This window comes from Dufourea novaeangliae, unplaced genomic scaffold (genome assembly GCF_001272555.1).
Source record: "Dufourea novaeangliae isolate 0120121106 unplaced genomic scaffold, ASM127255v1 scaffold64, whole genome shotgun sequence".
Classification (NCBI taxonomy): Eukaryota; Metazoa; Arthropoda; class Insecta; order Hymenoptera; family Halictidae; genus Dufourea; species Dufourea novaeangliae.
In genome coordinates, this window is record NW_015373954.1 from 475,523 (window position 1) to 495,673 (window position 20,151).

At 45.6% G+C, this 20,151-nt stretch overlaps 1 protein-coding gene across 1 annotated transcript in view; it reads right to left on the reverse strand.

The window, feature by feature from the left end:
* Positions 1-4,504: 4,504 nt before the first annotated feature.
* LOC107186285 (GAS2-like protein 3) overlaps positions 4,505-20,151 on the reverse strand; it is a 40,624-nt gene continuing 24,977 nt past the window's right edge. Inside the window, exons 3-7 of the mRNA XM_015574118.1 lie at positions 11,137-11,338; positions 10,614-10,698; positions 9,553-9,964; positions 8,764-9,181; positions 4,505-5,417 (exon numbers count right to left, since the gene is read on the reverse strand). Coding sequence (XP_015429604.1) covers positions 4,528-5,417; positions 8,764-9,181; positions 9,553-9,964; positions 10,614-10,698; positions 11,137-11,338 — 2,007 coding nt within the window. The 3' untranslated portion in view covers positions 4,505-4,527. The remainder of the gene's footprint in view (positions 5,418-8,763; positions 9,182-9,552; positions 9,965-10,613; positions 10,699-11,136; positions 11,339-20,151) is intronic.

A 20,151-nucleotide genomic window follows, 5' to 3' on the forward strand; every position in this document is an offset into this window, starting at 1 on the left:
TGGTGCATTGGGCCTCGTAACGGGCCTTACACATGTACTTACCAGTGCTTAGAGGGTGAAGTTATGGGGACCAAACTACTCCGGGGACCGATTCCAAGTGGCTGCGAAGAGAAATTTGCAACTTCGTATCAGGTTGGAAACGTCTCTACAGGCTCGTCAAAATTCTTGCACTTCAAATTTGCCCTTAAAATTAACGATAATATTTAAGGTTATTGGATGGCAAAAAAAAAAAAGCCACCAGGAATGATGAAGAAAGTATTAATAGTGTTAGTATGGATACTTACAGTGCTGAGTAAAATATATCGGGCTTTTGTTAAAGCTTTTTATTGTTTTTTTCCTTTTTATGCAAGTTTCCTCCCGATTTACAACTTCTCGTAGATAAAATGATAACATAACATACTCAACGTTGCATATAATAATCGTAATAATCAATTATCATTATCTCCATGGCAATAATGATAATAATAATAATCATCGCAATGATAATAATAATTATCGTAATAATAATAAGAGCAATAGTTGCAATTGATGCAATAATAATATTAATATTGGTAATCATCGGTATTATTATTCGTCGTTACGGTGTAACTGCACACCAGTCTGGGGTTACGAAGCTTAGGCTTTTAAAAGTCAAAGGGGTAGCAACCCCTATCGAAACGTGAAATCTACGAGCAGTTTTTCACGCGCCCTCCAAAATGTCGTTGTGGCCTCCACTACTTTCTGTTTCCTTTGCAATGGACCGTTCGAACGTCCCTCCCGACGAGAGGGAAACAGCGTTTCGTCGAACAAAATTTTAAGAAAATTTTCGGAAACTTTTTGGACGGGTGATTAGTGAGAGTTTTACGATAGACACTTTCTGTTGAAAAAATAATTGTTCAAACAGTATATTTGCCTGAATCAAATGATTATAGATGCACGTTCGCTTCCATTAAATAAAAAAAAATGAAACGTTCCGAAAATAATTTAAAATTCATTTAATCGTTTTCACAATTACATAAAAAAATATCCACGCCTCGTTCGAACGACACAAGGGCCACAACGACATCCCCGATGACCGCCTAAAACACGCTCCGCTAAAAAATAATCTCGTCCCACGTTTTTTTTTTTCTTCGTGCACGTTTCGTTACAATCTCTACTGGAACATCTCGTCAACAAAATAAACTTTCTCATCTCTGCAGCTTCCTCGTCGGAAGTGTGCCTCTTTTACTCGTAATCGACGGGAGAATTAGTTCCGGTAGTGGGGCGTCGTCTAGAATCTCGAAGCAAAGATGGGCAAACTTGTCTAGATTAAAAGTTTCGAATGACCAATCAATAGTACAAAAATCTGTAATTTATTAGTCGTCGAGAAAACCCCGAGAGAATTTGAAATCTAAAATAATACTTCACTGTAAACTTAATAAATCAAGATGACTTTCTACTATTGAAAGTGACACGTGCCCATCTCTAATTCGTCGGTAAACGAAGACACCATGAAACTTGCAGGCTGAATTCAGGCCAGAGACGATTCTCTACCGAGCGGTTTATAAAAAATACATGTTCGACGGTTTGAGCTTGTTCGCGAGCCTGGCAAGCTTCATTCGCGCGTGTCGGGCCTCGTTTCGAAAGATTCTGCACGTGGGTAGCGTGGTAGAATTGAAGTCAATACTCCACTCGAGCTTGCTACTATGTGACATTCAATTAGTATCGACTTGAATCATAAACAATTTCCTTTTTCCTGTTTATTCGCGCTTCGAAATTTTGCAATTTACATTGATACGCCTTTGTAAAACTGAATATCCATGTATCCCTAATGAATATTATCTAGTACCATGTCGTTTGCTACCTGAGGAGTATGAACACTTTTTTTTTTTCTTGGCAGAGAAAACGTCTACCTGCCTTAAGTAAAATTTGTCCCTTTTTGTTTAATCTATACATCTATATTCAAAACTCCTTAACACACCGCAAGATTTCACCTAGGAGAAGGAGCATCAATATTATTAAATACGTCCTTTCGACATCTTGAAAATATAAATATTTCTGATCCCTCGGATTATGTGTATTATTCAGCTTTACAAAAACTTGTCCACGAAGTTTGTATTTCTATCGCTCTCCGTCTCCTTTGCTTATAAACATCCCTGCACACATACGATAATTAGAACGCCCCAACCGGACGTCATTTCCCGACAAGACACTTGATACAAAATGGCTCTACGCTCGCGTTTGGTATAAAAAACAGTGAAACATTGGAATGGCATTTCGTTCGACGTCACTATCTACAATTAATGCAGTCTGTTTTTTTTTTTTTCAGGGGTTAATTTGATTTCGTCTCACGGAGAGATCCTCCTCCTCTCCCCGACATTTTGAAAAGGACCCTGTGCGATCCTCGACATAATCCATCGTCTCCTCTCATTCCCTCGCTCAAGCGAACTCGCAACGTGTAAATAAATCGTCTTCAATAAATACAACCGATAGACTATATAAATAAATAATTTGCCGTGATCGAACGATCGAAACGTAGAAATTGGGTCCGTGCGGATCAGCGACCGTATAGTTGCAGACACGGGCAAAATTGTTATCCGACTAAAAGACTTCAGGAACAAAGAATTTTAATTATAGGATAATTGTATACTCGAGTCTGAAGACAGAGGCTCGTCCAAATGATTGCTTTAATTACCGTCAATTTTTCTCTCGTATTCAGATAAAATCTTGCCCATCCCTGGATCGCTGTCGCGTTTTCTCGTGGGGTAAAAGCATCGTTGCGAAAGATATCGCGATCCTAGCTCGTCGATCGCGGTTACTAAGCTAAAGAAATCGCGACCACGCGACGTTCCTTTTTCTCGTGCTGCGATTTCGACGGTCTGCGTGATCGATCATTGCTTTTTTTTTCTCTACTGAGATAGTTTAATGGCGAACGTTTTTACGTGCATTTCCTTCCATAACGTAATTCAAATAACATTTATGTACTACACTGTAATCTCAAAGTGTTTATACATTTCTTTAAACAAGCTAATTTCCTTTTCTTTCCAAATATATTTTACTCACCTTGTATTCTTGAAAGTAATCAATTCTTCGCGAATCTTCCTGTATCACTGCACACGGCATTCGCATCTTCAAAAAACCGTTCCAAAGATCGAAAGTCTAATTCGTAACGATCAACGATATCGTCACGATTGCCACCATGTATTACCGAGACCACTCCGTTTCGAACGACGGAAGAAAAAAAAAACGAGTGGAAGGAAAAGAGAACGGTTATCGATCACGCGGAACGAGAGTCGCAGTCACCGGAGATCAAGTATCGCGTGTCCACGGCGCAAGGTGTAATCTCTCGTCTCGGATCAATCGACGAGCTGTCAGCTCGGGTGCAATTAACTGACTGGAAGCAAATCGATTGGGAAGCCATTAACGCAAGACCCGCGTAGGCTAATTGCCCTCTTGAATTCCCTGGTAACCAATTGAAATCTCGCTACCTGTGCCCCCTCCCCCTCACCACTTCGGACGAGTTTCTGTTACGCGTCCCTACCCGTTTCGTATTCGTCCTCGTTTTTTTCTGTCACTTTGTAATCTCGTTTTTCCATCACACGAACCGTCACCTCTCGTTCAAGCACCATCTTTCCAAAGCACCACCCCGATTATACGTGACTCCTACGAGCCCGCTAACTGATTGACCCCGTACCGTTAAGGCCCGTTAAGTTTTCCCTCTAATCGGACGCCTTCGATCTACGATGACACAGAAGGCAGCCAGAGAGAAGCGGCGGCGGCGACATGCAGAACGGCCGGCACGGCGGTGTTTATCGGGCCACGGTTTCCGCCACACGCTTTATCGGCTGCCTACGCGACAACAGCCGAGTCGTTTAATTGCTTTGTTAGGCTCGAATTGCCTCATTGTTCGCGGGATCGGTTCTTCTCTACCCGCTTTCTGCGCCCGACCGGTGTCACGAGCGTTTGTCTGCGCACGTTGCCAATGGCGGACGAATCGGAACGTAGGACACAATATATTCAGTACCTTCGCGGTAATTTTGGACACTGTGCTCGTTTCCTTCGTTTCGTAATATTCTACTCGATGATAAGATATATGAGAAAGAACCGTTCACGCCCTGAATAAGAGATATCGATCGATCAGAGCTATTGGTGATACGATTGTAGGGATTAATATTTAATACCTCGAAGAATAGAATACTTGAAATGTCACCAAGGATAAAGATACAGTTCCGACCGAAATAGTTCAATCGAAAAATATTCGGACCTACCAACAGCAACGCGGAGACTGCTCGGTTTACACACCTCGAACCCGACCCAATCCCCGTAACCCATTCACCTTCACGCCCTTCCGCGTCATCGCGACCGTCACAGCGCAAGCCTGTGTATGTGTGTCCGTCCCTGTAAAACCGAGGGCACCCGCGACGGGGGGATCATTCGCATGAACACACCACATCAGTTTCACACACGCAAAGGATACCTGGGGCCCGAGGACCTCTCGCTGACCTCGACGACAACGGGGGACCTTCATCGAGACGTACTCGCCCTCTTCCTCGGGACCGAGGGTCTTCCTCACACGCTGTCGGACGCGACGGACATAGGCCTCTTGTAGACAGGCGCCGGTATCCTCGAGAAACCTCCCCTCTCCGAGGCGGGTTTCGGATCTTTCCTAGGACTGGCCGTCATCTGATTGTCCTGGGGCAGATCCACGGTCCCGTTACCATCGATCCACGCCTTGGTGAACTCCAAATTGGCAACACCGTCTCCGGCACCGTGACCCCGATAGTCCCTAAGCAGATCCTGCAGCTTCTGGACCACCTCCCGCTCGTCCTGCAGATGGCCGACCTTTTGCAGGATCTGCTCGAGAAGAGGATTGGCCACCTTCGTGGGGGAGGATTGAAGGGAACCAGTAGTCGACGATTTGATCCTTCTTCCGTTTCTGTCGTACTGAACCCCGTTCGAATTCTGTCTGGGCAGGCTCTGTCTCGCGGGGCTTTTCCTCGAGAAACTCGGCGTTGTCGCGCAGGTTGCCGTTCCCTGGGGGTTCGAGAAGGTGTCCGCTTGTATGCTAGGCCTTTGTCTAACCTGTCTGCCGTTCCACGTGTTACTACCGCTGATCGGGGATTGACAGGACTTGGGAACAGCGGATGCTTTACTCAGGCTGCCAGTGGGTGGCTTTCGAAGGCTGTTCATGACGGTTCCCCTTTTCAGGGGGCTACCTTCTGGGCTCGAATTACTTTCTCTAGGTGTCCTGCTACCTGACGAGGCTCTAGACACGTTGCTGTTTTCGCGGACGATGGAACCTGCACGTGGGGTCCTGTCGCCAGACGAAGAGGCCACGCTTCTGGATGGAGAGGCTCGAAGGGGACTCGCGGGACCTATTCGGGTCTTCCTTAGGCCAGTCTCGATGCTTTCGGTTTCTACGCAGGACCTCTCTTCTTGCTCGGGCTTTGTGGGTTGCTCTGAAACAGGAAACGATCGTGGGCGTGGTCACGTTGTTTAGGAGTAATTATCGACGCGTGCTTTTATGGCCGTGGGACAAATCCTTTGAAGCAGCGTCGTTGCAATAACACCGAGACCTTCAACGATTGACATCCTGGAAAATACTTCGCGCCAATATCGCGCTTCCTAACGTGGACAATCATTATTCCTACCTGACAGCCAATTAATTCGTTTCCGTTGCGTAATCAGGGTTATACAACGATTTGTTCGGATACTTTCTGCGCGCAAAACGATAATATTATAGTGTCGAGAGTCGTCTTTATCTAGTCGATGTTTATTCAGGCCGATCTCGCGATTTAGGATCCGAAAGATCACTGGCCGATTCGGTCTCGGAACCACCTCCCGATTTAGCAAACTGCGTGGGCAAGGTGAAGAAACGGAACGAGTCGAGATAATCGTGCCTGGCTGTTTTTTTTTATTGCGTTTTCGATACATGGAATGACGCACCTGCGACATTTCACGGCAGTCCATGTTAATTGACACCGTACGATGGTCTTCGATTGAGTTCAATGTGGCTGTTTGTTAAACCATTTACCTCCTGACTCCTCTACCGAGCGAAAAAAAAGGCCTTTAAACCGAGACAATTATCGATAAATGGAATTATTTCGATTTAAAGAAAATCATCAAGATTGCGTCAACTCTTGGCTTCCTAAAAACAGAGACAACCAAATAACACAGAGAACGATTACATTGTGACTCCATTGGCCGTAAAAAAGCGGAATACTGGCGCGGTTCGGCCAATTACGCGGAAAGAGATGCATTTTAAATCACCAGAACCAGTCCAACGGAATCGCGTGGCGCATCTCAATGCAGAAACGGGTGTACCTTGCCAAAATCGATTTCCATGTATGTATCACGCTCGATTTCCCGTGCAAAAATGTCTCGATAAAAGTTGAACAACAACTAGACTGCCTAGAAATTTATCACCTCGAGCGAGCGATAAATGTATTTTATAGTATCGCGATACGAAGTTATTGCCGATAAGTGAGTCAAGTACTTCGAGTATCTCTATCTATGTTTTCCAAACAAGCTCGGTGCATTAGACTTTCGATTGGACTCTTCAACTTTCACGATGTCTAAAATGCAATTTCAATCTTCCATTCTAGTCTGCTATTCACAAATTGAATCAAAAAATCTCAAGAGTTCTAGCGTGAAAATCTGATTCTCTTTGATCCTCGTGTACTTCTGGATTCCAAACGAAAACGAAACCGATTTCACAGAGGTACTCCGTCGACGGGAGCAAAGTCGGTAGCGTATCGAGACTACGCATAACACCCAAAGGTTAACCGGACCTCGGTGTCGTCGGGAATCATCGCGGGTGCCGATTGCCCAACGTTTTGGACCACCCTGTAGCTCATTAATATTCAAAGTACACGAACACGCATGTACACGCATATACACAGGCTTGCCTGACATTTAGCCGGGCTCCGACAGATTATACAGTCCGGCGTATAGATCTCTGTGTGTGTGTGTTAAAGAGCGTAGGCGATCCTCCAATAACAACCTGTCCACGGAACAATCGCCAGCGGTCGATCCTCGATAACGCCTGCATCGGATACGCTGACCGCTTCACTTACTTGACGCACTTGACGCGTGGCGGCGATCTTTCACGCATCGAGAGGGGCTTCTTCGGATAGTACGACACAATGTTTACACGCTTTCTAGTCCATCTCTGTGCTGTTTTTTTTTTTTTTCATGGAGATCATCGTAACAGTGATAACAATACCGCCTTTACATTGCACACGGTTGAATCAAACAACAGCGATAATGATAACAATACGAGAAGAAGATTGCATTAGCCGGTTAAACACACACACGAGCTCGTTCCACATGCCGTCAAGTACGAAACAGTTGAAAGGAGGGTACAGTATCGCTGGTATCCATCGGGTTAAGACGCGAATTAAATCCCCGTTGTCAGATTCGAGATAGACGGGCGAAGATAAACACACTCGGCCCAAGGTATTAAGATCTGAATTCGCTTCTTTTTCGTCATTTCTGGCGGAGGGACCGATAGAATCGTGGCAGATGAATCAGACCCTCCTTCCCTTCTGGTTGTTCTTCGCCCCCTCACCCACCGACGAAAAATCAACTTCAAAGTGAAACGTTACCGCGACGCATCAACCGACGAGAGTGCTTCACGAGACGCGGGGACTCTTCGATCGTGTTGGAAAGCGAACAAGAAAAAAAAGCTGAAGGAGGGGACAGCAGATCGAATCCATCGGGTCCCGGGAGAGTTGAAACAGAAGAGGAACTACACAATAGTGGCGTTTGTTCGACCCGATGGTGCCACCCCTTGCGTCGCGGTTCGTATTAAATTCAATGACTGGCTTTGATCGGAAAGCCCCGTGTACAACGCGTTTTCTCCGCAGCGGGACGCGATTATCGCGATCCACGCGCGATTTCACTGCTCGTTCGATTAACATGCATCCTTCTGCGTGGCTGTTGCGAAACCATTGCGAGTCCCTGGAATCGATCTCGTTCGAGAAATAACCGACCGAGACTCGATCGTTCGTTCGTCAATTGCCCGTGTGTGTGAGTGTTACACACGAGGTTCCACGTTTTGAAACTCCCTGTACAATACGTATAAATTCTTTATGGCTTTTGGCGAAATCATTCAACAGTTACATCATCGAATATATAGAGAGAGGACGAAATTCAGGATCGCCATCGAAAAAGTCGCTACGTAAGCTTGACGAACATTCGTAACCACCGCGTGGGCGGCTCGAAATTAGAAAAGAAGCTAGTTTTTTTCGTAGATACTTAATGTCATCGGTTAAACGATCGTCTACTGTAACTATACAGCACCGAAATTCTTGATCTTCTCGCGACGCCCACGCTCGTCGAGGGGAACGGAATTTGCTTCCTAATATGTGGTCGATGAAATTCGGCACGGGACAAGAGAAAACGAAAGTCTCGAATCGAACCGGTTGAAATTTTCAATAATATCTTATCTGTACCTTCGTTTCTGAACAAGTGTCATTACGCAGAGTGCCGCTAGTAACCAGAAACATAACACCAGAAGAATTCCAAAACTTGATCTCTCGCGACCAGAGACGAAATCTCATGTTTAATCGAAGGTACCCTTGGTAATCGACCGATCCAGGCCATCGATACCCGCATCAATGAAAAAAAAAAATTACACCACGTCTCAGCCAATATTACACTGACGGTTACAACGGGCCCACGCGACCCGTTGATAACCCATAAATCAACAGCCGTAAAGGCACGACGAAACGAACGAGATCGGCCCTCAGGGGGGAAAAGGGTGAAGAAACACAGAGAAACGAGATAAAAGTGGGAACTCACTTTGACAATCGGCAACCGTGGGCGATCCCTGCGTACATGTACCCGGGTTCCCGTTGCTGGTGGGTGGCTGAACGGCACCCAAACTTCGATAACCCTCGTCGGAGACCTCGCTGCAATTGTCCGAGTGCTCGCCGTCACCGTGGGGCGATTTCGTGTAATTCACGTTCACGGTGACGACGTCCTTCCCGAAGCTCTCCAGCACTGGTTCCTCCTTGATCGCCGGCGGACTAGGCGTCGGGCTACGGCTGTTGGAATCCTCGCGACACTTGTAATTATAGATCGTCGGCTCGTACTTCGGCGTGTCGTCTTTCTCGACCGCCCTCCGAGCTACACCGCCGTCCACGACGTAACGCTTCGTGAACTCCTCGGTTACCGGCACCTTCGTCCGGATCTCTTGATGGAGGTCCTTCTTTGCATCCTGCGCAAACGATTTTTGGAGCTATAAGTACTCCACAGGTGCATACAGCAAAACATCGATGAGTGTTCGAAGGCTTCTCGACACTGAGTCTACGCCTAATATTTCACATTACTATCACATACTATCATCTTACAAAACCCCGTTAAAATCGAAGTCGGACAGTTGAGGTCTTTCCCTTGTCAGTGCCTAGGAGCCTTCGAACACTCATCGATGATTTACTGTACCCACAAGTAGAGACCTATCCGCGGAATAGATTGGCAGTTTCGACCTGGACTTCGTTTATTAGACTAGGAGATCCTACTTTAAAAGTTAGACCCTATCTGCTATCTTCGATCATGCACACCATTCCCAAAAACTTGCTCTTCACTGACCTTACTGTCTTGATGCTTCGTGTGATGCGTAGGCGATCGAGCATCCTCGTTGAAGCATCTTTTGGGAGAGTCTGCGCATCCAGTCTTCGCGTGTTCCGGTTTGGTCGTCGGGCTGCTCGATCGGAACTGTGGTTTCGGGGTCGGTGATCTCGATCGTTGTTTCCCGAAATCCTGATGGCTGGGACTGCCGAGAAACTTCCTCTGGGGCGTGGGACTTCGCGATCGGTTGATCTTCTTCTGTTGCTCGTCCTGTTGTTGCTTACCGGCGGGCTGATTGGGCGTGGGCGATCGCGAACGATTGCTGGACACGCTCCTGGCCGCGGCGTGCAGCTGCGTCGATTGCTGATTCTGCACGGTGCCGGCGCAAGAACCGACGCTCGACGCCGAACTCCTTCGAGTTCTAGGAGGTGATCTGCGGATGAGCAACCGTTTTCACGTTTCGCGCAAAGGGCCGGCAAGCTTGCCGACTACAGGGACCTTGTGTTCCATCTCCGTTATCGATTTTTCTCTCATATTTCGAACTTTAACTAATATTTCAGTTAACGTAGGGAGGTGGTACTGGATTTTCAATCGGAATTCTTTGTAGCCAATCGAGACTAAAGATTGTCGTTGGCCCTTTCGTAGACATTTTGCCTGCCCTTCTCTTTCCGTGTTAATTGTACAATTAGTCTCGTGTTATTTCTTCTTACTTGTAATGTTAAGCTGGGAAGCATTAGTCGTAGCAGGATTTGGAGAAATAATGGTTACATTGAATAAAGTAAATCTGTTGGGACACTGCGTTCAGTATTCTGCATCGATAGACCGATCGTATCTTGTATATACCGACTTCCACGTTCGCGTTTATTCCCCGACTAGTTTCCAGAGTCGACCCGCGAGCATCTACTAACTAAACATTCTCGACTCGCATCAGTGAATACCAAACACGTCTCGCTCATCAACACCCCGTATAATTTCCCGAAGCTCGGACAGCATTTTATCCCTAGGCGAGGCGGGGAAAAATCTCCCGGGAACGAACAACTGTCGACAGATAAATGACACCTTAGAAGCAGAAAATTACTCACCTTTCGTAATGCACCTGCGCGCTGCCAAGGTCGAAGGACCCTCCAGCCTTTTGAATCAACTTCGCTGAGATCATCGAGCGATGCGCTGCGATGTAACGGGAAAAAAAACGAAATAGAATGAAATAAAATAATGAATATACGCATACGTACACACACGCAACGATTTCACAATCGGTTCGGGACTGTTTTTCATTCCCGCGTTAACTCGAACGGAGAAACCGATGATTGAGTGCTAATTGAAATGTCGTATTCGCGTAACGAGGCGGTTTTGCAAAACGGTAGGCAAACTACTTGTGACCACGAAAAAATTGTGTTTGGAGAACTTAAAGTGGATGGTAGCGCCGTGTGCAAACGTGATATTCGTAAAAGTGCCATTTATAAAGATACGATTGGCAAAAAGAGAATTTATAGAAGGACCGCCGACAAAGTGGAATCGGTAAATTTATAAATGCAAAACAAGCAACATTTTCGAGTGTGCCATTTTGGGAAGTATACTCTCCAAAGAAGGAGGAAGACAACTTACAAGTTCTGCATCGACAAGGGTCATGCTTGTCGAGGTAATGGCTCAATGTGTCCCAACCGCCGCCGACGCGCACCATCACGTGGCTCCGCAGGATCCTCACGAAGATCAGCACCTTTGTGTCGCCGATTCTGTACTTGCCTTCCGAGACACGAATCATGGGGAACTGTGTCGGGCACGTGCACCTTTCGACCAAGTCGCGAACCTGCAACAGGAATCAAAAGAAACGGTACCTTTAATAAAAAAAAATCAAAAAAGATCCTGTCCGTTTCAATCGTGGTCGATTTTTACGTGTCCCACGAGAAAGAGAGAGAACCGTAGTTTCGCCATGAGTGACAGAATTCAATCTGTTTCAGTTGTTAGGACGCATTGTGCCGTTAATTAAAGCGGCGATCGGGCCGAACGACGACGACGCAGTTTGTACCGATACACGATTTTTCTAAACCGTTGACAACGCCAGGGCCCGGCTGACCCGTATTTGTTGAACAGGATTTATGGAGCTTGTAACGTGCGGTTCGTATTGATTAGAAAGGCTTGCGCCGATGTGTATACGCGGTTGCATGTCGTTCCGTACGAAATGTCAAGGAAGCTATCACCAGCGCTGCCTCCCCGCGGTGACAAACGCAGTCGTCGAAACGAACGGACGTTTTGCCGAAGAAGGATGATCCTTCCTGTTTGTCTGTTATTCGATGTATCGATCATGTTGAATTTTCCCTGACTAACGAGAGAAGATCCTGGACCGGCGATTTCTGATTGGAATCGACACGTGTGTTGTCTGTATTCATTTTTCAAAGACACGATGCAGCTAAGAGATATTCGAATGATTTCAAAGGAATGAGAGACGCCTGTGGGAAAACTTGTCTCTCCGCGTGACAGGAGAGAAATTCTTGCGGAATTTTCGATCGTTCGAAGGATCGCGAAACCCACGGTTGTTAATTAGCCTCCGGACGGAATCAGGCCGGCTGATATTTCACGTTTCCTTACGACACGTCGGGGACAGATTTAGATTCTAATCGGGCCCCGAGATATTAAGAGATAGGATAGATTAAAAATGATCTCGATCGATAGCGCTCGACATCTGTTCGAAAGAACACATTTCTTGATAGAACGAGGTTAATCCATATCGACACCGGAATAGTTTGCATAAAATATTAAAGTCGCTTTGTGACACTCTTTAATTAAAGACTCGCTGACAACAAAAATAATTCTGTTGATTATACCGTTCAATGTTTCTGTACCAAGATAAATCTGTGCAAATTGATAGAATTAACGTTGTAAATCGTGAAATTATCGGTCGTTCGAAATGGAAAACGATTTATACCAGGGAAAATAAAGCAACGGGAACAGGAGTTTCCGCCGGGGATTGCGCTTTAACATGGTTCGCCTTTGGATATAGTTCCGCGTTTTTGCCGCTTTTCAACGCGAAGTGAAAGCAGAACTGCGCCCCGACTGTCCGTCCGTCAAACAGTTGTAGGCCCGACGCGATTTTTCCCCATATTATTAAATCGACTGTTAATTTCATTGTGCACGTCACGGTGCCTCGCTTAGACTTCCTTTCAGCAATCAAGTGCGGCAACCGAACGATTTTTACGGAGTAGACAGGGTACATACGCGATTCGATGAAGAGATACTAAAACAAAACGCTAGTCGTGGTCTTTCGAAAGTGCTCGGACTCGTTTCTTTTGACAGTCAACGTTTCATTATATTAATACTTTCCTGTCGCAAGCTGTCACAATCTCTTCCTTACAATTTCCTATTCATTCGTGTGATGACAATTGAGTCACATGATATAATCTTGATTAATTCAGTTACCTAAATTCCTCGTATGTAATAAATTATAGTAAACTTCTCCCAGAAAGTGCCACGTTGTTAAATAAACGTTTCAATAAAGAATCGACAATTTCTTCCGCCTCGCAACAGCGGTATCTTAATAAATGATTTTATCATCGTTACCCGGCAGTGAAAGCATCCAAGTAAAGGGCACGTAAATACGCGTGTACAGGTAAACGATTTAACACGGCGATAATGATCGATCGATTGTCGACGTGGATTTCTTCCATCATCGAAAAAATCCATTAATCCCCGGATCCTAGAGACCCTCCTCCTCCACCGAGACACCTTTTAGACGATCACAGATAGTTCAAATGTTCGATCAAGTTCGATCGATCAGAACGCACGGGGAAAGAAATCACAGCAGAAATTTACAAGCAAAATAATAAAGTAAATCACCGCCAAGGAAAAAATGTCATCGACAGATAAGGGGTTGGTCGGTGGTGGTAGGGAAAACTAGTGGCGTTTTGCTGCGCTCCCCAACGGCCCGTGACCAAGAATCCCCCCGTTACATACAGGCGAGCGACCGCGCGTGCGTGATCCAGCAATAAATAATTTTCACCGTTCCACTGTCAAATGCCTGCCTGGCTGCCTGTGGGTGTTCGCACATAAATGATATATATTTATCCCGGGCCGATTCGCCGCGCCGATAACAGAGCGTAATCAATAACGCGGGGCGACTTAATACTCGCGAGAGGAAAGTCCGCCTCGCGCGCTGGATAACGGGGCACCGCTTATTTTCGCTAACGCCGCGATCCCGGTAATTGGCAGCTCGATCCTGGACCTCCCGTTCTTCTAGATCCCTGGGACGATCTTTCTTTCGTGGTTTTTTTTTGTCGGTTTCCTTTACACTCCCCTCGATCGATGGCAAACTCTTCTGATCATTGAAAACATGGTCAATGGTCTACTGATATTTTATAAATAATCATGGCAATTGTTGAAAACGGTATGTGTACGGAATACTTTCGAGATATTGTTGAAGGTAGGGGAATTGTGTAATCTTGAAGCGTATGGGTTTCAAATACACACACGATCGCAAGAAAGAAACCGACGAAATATAAATCATCATCACGATTTATCGATTGGAATTCCAGATACGGCCGTGGCGCGTCCGCGTTGACGTCTTCGGTTTGCGTCACAGCGTTTCTCGCTCCAAATATTCGATCCACGCGGAAGGTGGACAACGCCGAATCTATCCGTTACATTGAAACGATTCTATTATGCTAATCGATGAAAAACAGTCTTGAGTAATCCCGACTACGCGAAGACATACGAGTGATTTAGAGGACGTTAATTAAAGAGACGATGTATGATTGTTGCATTTTTAATTCTCGGTCTCGCGATTTGTTTTCTTTTTTTTCAACAGTTCAGACGTCGTCTGTCAACATCGATTCTAATAATAGTTATATCCGACTTGTCGACCTTTTCTGGTCTCTGTCTTGCGACACACTGCAATTGTCTACGATCCGTTAACTTTGTAGGCTACACATTTCCTGCTCAGAAGTAGCCATTCACGTGACACGAAGATCGACCACGTCGTCGTAAGTGCGCAGGATTCGGTTCGCGCCAGGACTAAAAATCCTTCAGGGATTAATTGATTGGTTACTCGAAAAGAAAGCATTTTAATCGTGCCAGAGAACAAGGAAACCCCTTCGGTTTTCGTTCGAGAATTACCTCACCCAGCGAATCCAATCCGACAAAGGAAACGGCGGTGAGCAAATCGCGCACTTTATACCGGAAGTCGAACGCAAAGGAGAAGCGACAAACGATCCGGAATAATTCCACGGGTAAGGCGAAACTACCGGTAGAAAAATCTAGGAATTAATTCGACGGTTGTGTGAGTGCGTGGGTGGTAAAACGAGGCCCCTCCAAGTCTTCCATTCTCTTCCCTCTTTATTCTTGCCTGCTTTGTCCTCCTCGATCCTCCGTTCACTTGCGTTTTCCCAGTTGATCGACACACTCTCTCTCTCTTCTATGTAGTTCTGTTCGTTGTTTGCCTTTTCCCCGCCAATTCGTTTTCTTATTCTCCACTCTTTTCCTTCGATTGTTCCTTCTAGCGTAATCTTTGACAATTCTTCTCTCGATACACGCAATTCTCATTACCTGCTAGTTTCAACATACTTTCCTAATGTGATGCAACAGACATCGTCTACACTATAGCCAAGAAGTTTTTATAAATCGATTTTTCGCTCGAATCTAGAACCATCCCGTATTCAGGGTGCTCGTGCAAGGGGTAAACAAACTTCTTGCCAGCTACGTGATTCCTATTTCTGAACGATTGAACCGATCACGAACCGTGCTCCGTATCGCTAGGTTGGGTTCTGTTACGTAACGACGTAGCGGCCTTGCATTATAGCATCATAACCATTCATCCTGTCCGCTCACCTGCAATGCGCCACACTCTGTGTCCCGAGCGATATTCACGGTGCACAGTGTGACGACAAAATTCTGGGCATTTTTTGTCAATTCATCAAACACAAGTCCCAAAAATGATAGAGAAAGAACCACGACTTGAATTCAGAAAGTTATGCTATCTATGTATATAGATATACAGATAACGTAAGCTTTTTATTGTCCAAGTCGTGAAAGAAAGATGAAAAAGTCGATAACGACTTTGCACAACGTTGCAAAACTAAAAATACATTTTACGATGTTGTCCATGGTCAGGGGTATGCTTTATAAAGCGCTTTTTACTATTCCAGAAGGTTTCCAAGAGTGAAACATCTCCTTCAAAGCTTCAAGATGGGTAAACTCGTTCTTGTCCAGTGGCTCGTCGAGACAACTTGTTCTTGCCCCCGTATCTTCCTCTCTCGCAAACGTCTCATAACTTGACACGCTTTTCCGCAGATTGCTGGTTAGCTCGGGATTATTCTTCCGCGATAACGGAACCGAATGACTTCCAGGAAGATACGACCACATTGTCGTATCCTACTGTCGACAATTGGAAACGATTATAGGGCGTTTCGTTAAAAGGAAAAACCATAACAAATAATACTGTAGGATTGGGAACTACGTACCCAACGAAGGAGCAAATAACATCTTTGGAAAATAGGAGGGTTCCGTTCTGCTTTCGACGCCGGGGATCACGATTTCGAATCCCGCTTGGACCTTCTCATTTTTCCAACGCTCCTACAATACATATAGTGTACATATTGCTTCCGTGAATCGATCACTTTCGACTTCCGTCCCAATGACAACGGATCACGCTTCCGAATTTCGCTCGTGGAAACGTCGCATAATGAAGTCCTAACGAAGAGACCAGAAAGCCCCGCGACACGATCGTCCCGTTTGACAAGTTGCAGGAGTACATACTTCGTGCTGCGCGCGTGCACGAAAAGGCACGGGTTCATGCAGGAAACGCGCGGCAGGGTCAGGCAAGCGCTGGGACCTCGACGAAGCGGGAGGAAAGAAGGAAAGTCCTGGCGACCGGCCGCGCGGGATTAGTTTTCTTGGCGTTGTTATGTTAATGGACACGTCGACACGCGGAAGTACCGGTCCGCGACACGAGTACGAAAGCTCGTTGAACAAACGAGAAGTGTCTTGCAAGTTTATTGCCTGCCACCGATGATGTCGTCCTCCCTCCCTTACGTCCGATAGCCACCGTAATGGAACGTAGAAGTCTTCTGAAATCTTTGAAATCCTACACTCGAGTAGAAAGTCGCTGGATTCTTTGTAAACAAAAAAAAAATTTAATAGCCGAGGGATTTTCAGAAGCTGACGGCCCGGGTTATTTAGATAAGTGAAACTAGATCTTCTGGATCATTTAAAAAGTATCGTAGGAAATTCAGGCGTTTTTACGACGGGTTCGAGGCATTCAGGAAGGATATGAAGAACGATCAGTCTCTCTTCTCCGAGGGACTTTCATTTCCCCGGAAAAGACGGTCGTGCACCGCGACTCATTTTCATGATCAAGATTCCACGATGAATCGCAATCACGGAACTATGGATCGTTCTCTCTCCTCTTCCCACGAGCCTCCCCCGCCGCGGATCATCATGGGAAGAGATCGGCTGCCGGCGATAGCGACGAGATACCGATCAGGATCTCGACCGGCGGTTCCGTCACTTTCTCTGCCGTTTATATACACCGTGTTAATAAATGCCGGGGACATTTTTTCACGGTCGATCATGCTATGACGTAACCGAGAGATCCCTTCCTCCCTTGTTCGTGTTCTGCACCGATCGTGACACGATTATTGGACGATCCGTGATCGAAAGCTTAATTCGCGACAATGTTCTGTTATTCGATTGATAGATGACGGAAGGAATAGTGGATAAAAGACAGAGAGGGTTGTGTTTTTCCGTTGCGTCAGGCCCAGGGAAAGTCGGCTCGCAAAACGACGAGTTTCGCGGGAAAATGAAATGCTTGGACTGTCGGTAACGGAGATAATGATACCGGATAATTCCTCGTATCGTCGGTAATTGCTGTTTACGCGGTTCTGAGCATGCTAGTTACGGGAGGACGACGGCGACGACCACGAGGATCTCTCAGTTTGATCGTTTATCCATTCTCGATCGGTGGAAATCCGTGTTCATTGTCGATTCGATCGGTTGGCAATGTCAGTGATCTTGACTTGCGGTATTCGTATTGAAAGGCAAAGAAGGCGAGGCCAGCCCTCTGGATATTGAAAAACTAATTCGTGTTTTCCGTCGTCGAATATCCGGTACAAATCAGAGAACAAGAGTTGTTTCCAGAGGGTTTCTTGGTGTACCTTTTTGAAGAAATAAGTATAGAATTCGTCTAAATTTTCGTTAATGATAAATCTTATTTTAATTCATAATTCAAGATTTCTTATCCAAAATATCTGATAAGACATGAGAAAATTGATGTTTAGTGACTCGAGGTTTATAGTTGGAAATGTATGTCCTATACTTGTTCCACTGGAGCCAGGAACACTGAATAATTGCACGACATTGTGACCAATAAACGAGTCCATCGATTAGACGAGCGCGTTAAATATTTCAGCTTGATATATCGGGGCAACGCGCCGGCTATACATATACAGGGTTTCAATTACGGCAGAGTCTCCCAACCAATTCTTCCGGCCGTTTTAGGAATTCGAGAGGCATTTAATGGGAATTGTGAAGGGGCTCGTCCTGTTCCGAATTAAATCCTGAGATCAATTTCTCGACTGCTCGACAACCGGAAGAAATCCTTTAACGCGAAATGAAATTTCACATTTCAAATATCCCACGATAAATCGAATTTTATTGTCGAGGTTTGCATCGTAGATAGATCGAAGAGTATAAAAGGAAAGCGCGAGAAATACACCTCTCCTTCCGACGAGGTTGGAAGTCACTGGACAAGAAATATACGATAATTACATATCCAGTTCTAAACGACGACGTTAATTACCCAATAAATATAACGTCACTGGGGGAATCTGCGATTAATTTCATTATAGAGTTTCACGTATTGAATCTGATCTACGTTGAATATGTGAAAAATGGCGTTTATCGACGATCGTAACGTGAAAGGCGCGAAAGCGATATGTAACAGTAACATTTATGTAAACATAAAAAGACGAGTATATAATGCTTTTAATACTATTACACGTAATTGAATTAGAAACGAGACTTATTTACGCTTAACCATCGATTACTCGTACCGTCAAGCTACGTTTCCACCGACCGAAAACTTCCTTCAAAGTTCCCAGAGGTGAAATCAGAGCGCCCACCGTCGAGCAAACTTATAAATCCTCCGGAACCTATGTACTCGGCGTCAAATACAACGAGTGTCCCGCCTCTACACAGACCGTATCGCCAGCTGACGTTACTTTACAAGTTACTTCGAGTTCCAGATCGTCGATACCGACCCATTTTTCCCCACAGTTTCACCTCTTTCTCCCTCCACCCCCTGACCAAATAGGACCGCGGTTAAAAATCTTTGTTCCAGTTCGGTCGGTTTCACACACAACGAGAGACATTTCCCTGTCTCCTACACTCTCGGTGGACCGTCCGAGACATTTTAGATAAGGAAACAGCGGCTGCTTTTCTCCTCCGACCCGATTTTCGTGCGTTGCCACCGATGATAAGAAAAAGTCTGCCTTATAGACGCAACTTTTACACCTCCTCGTCTTATCTCGGCCTCTCGCGGAGTCTCTCCTCAACTTCCTATCGATCACTATACAAAATGTTTTTACGGCTGTGCAAGTCCTGACGTAACCAGAAGCTTCCACTTGTCACGAATCGTTAAAGGTTCAGTTCAAAAGAACTTTGCTCTTCGACTGTTGCAACACGAGTTGCCTGCTGAGGGGGCCACCATTAGGGGAGCTAAAACCTACTCGGATTTCGAGAAATGGGAGAAATTCGGTGACGGGGGAAGGGCTCCAGCCCGAAGGGTCCCACTTGGTCTACTTTACGATCACCGCCGAATTGAAAATTTCCATGAAACGGATTGGAACTGCTTTCGGAAGAGGAATTATTTTGCAGTACTTCGTGGGGGGGAAGGGAAAAAGAAAGGCATCGCGATTGGTTCCCGTTCCGCTCCCCTGATTTTTACCCGGCCACAAAACCGCAAGGCCTGGCGGGATACAAGAAAAAGAAGGACGCCGTGCCGCGAGCGGGAAAGAAGAAAAGGGTCGGTGTGGGCGGGCCACGCCTTCGTGTCCGGTACGACTTTTAATAATCGGCCCGATTTATCAATGCACCGGCCCTAATTAGTAAGCAGCCCCGTTCTTCACTTTTTTTTTTCGCGTGCGCACGCATTGTCCGCGGTCGGCCTTCTTGCTCAGCGATCGAGAAAGAGCCGCGACTGGAAAAATAAGCGACGAGGAGGAAGCACCCCTTCTTCTTCTTCTCTTCTTCTTCTTCTTTGCTTCTAAATCAAAGATACACTATCAATATTTCGAATATCGATACTTTTCAATTCAAATATCAATATTTTCTATCGGTATTTAATACGACGACATATTCCAGCATCGATACTTAACTCACAAATTAATATCGAAATTTCGGTGCATCACTGCAGCTCGTAAGGAAAATGGTCTAATCGCGAGCTTCCCATAAAGTTTGCGATTGGTCGATTTCTTTTCCACATTATTACCTGAGAATCTACCTTAGCAAATATCTGCTTAAATAAATGATTACTCCTCATTTCTGGATTTTATTACTTCCAATTTAATTGCTTTCAAATGTATTGCCAATTGCCATCGCTGATTCTCTCCTTGTTGCCAGGCGCGTCGCGGCGAA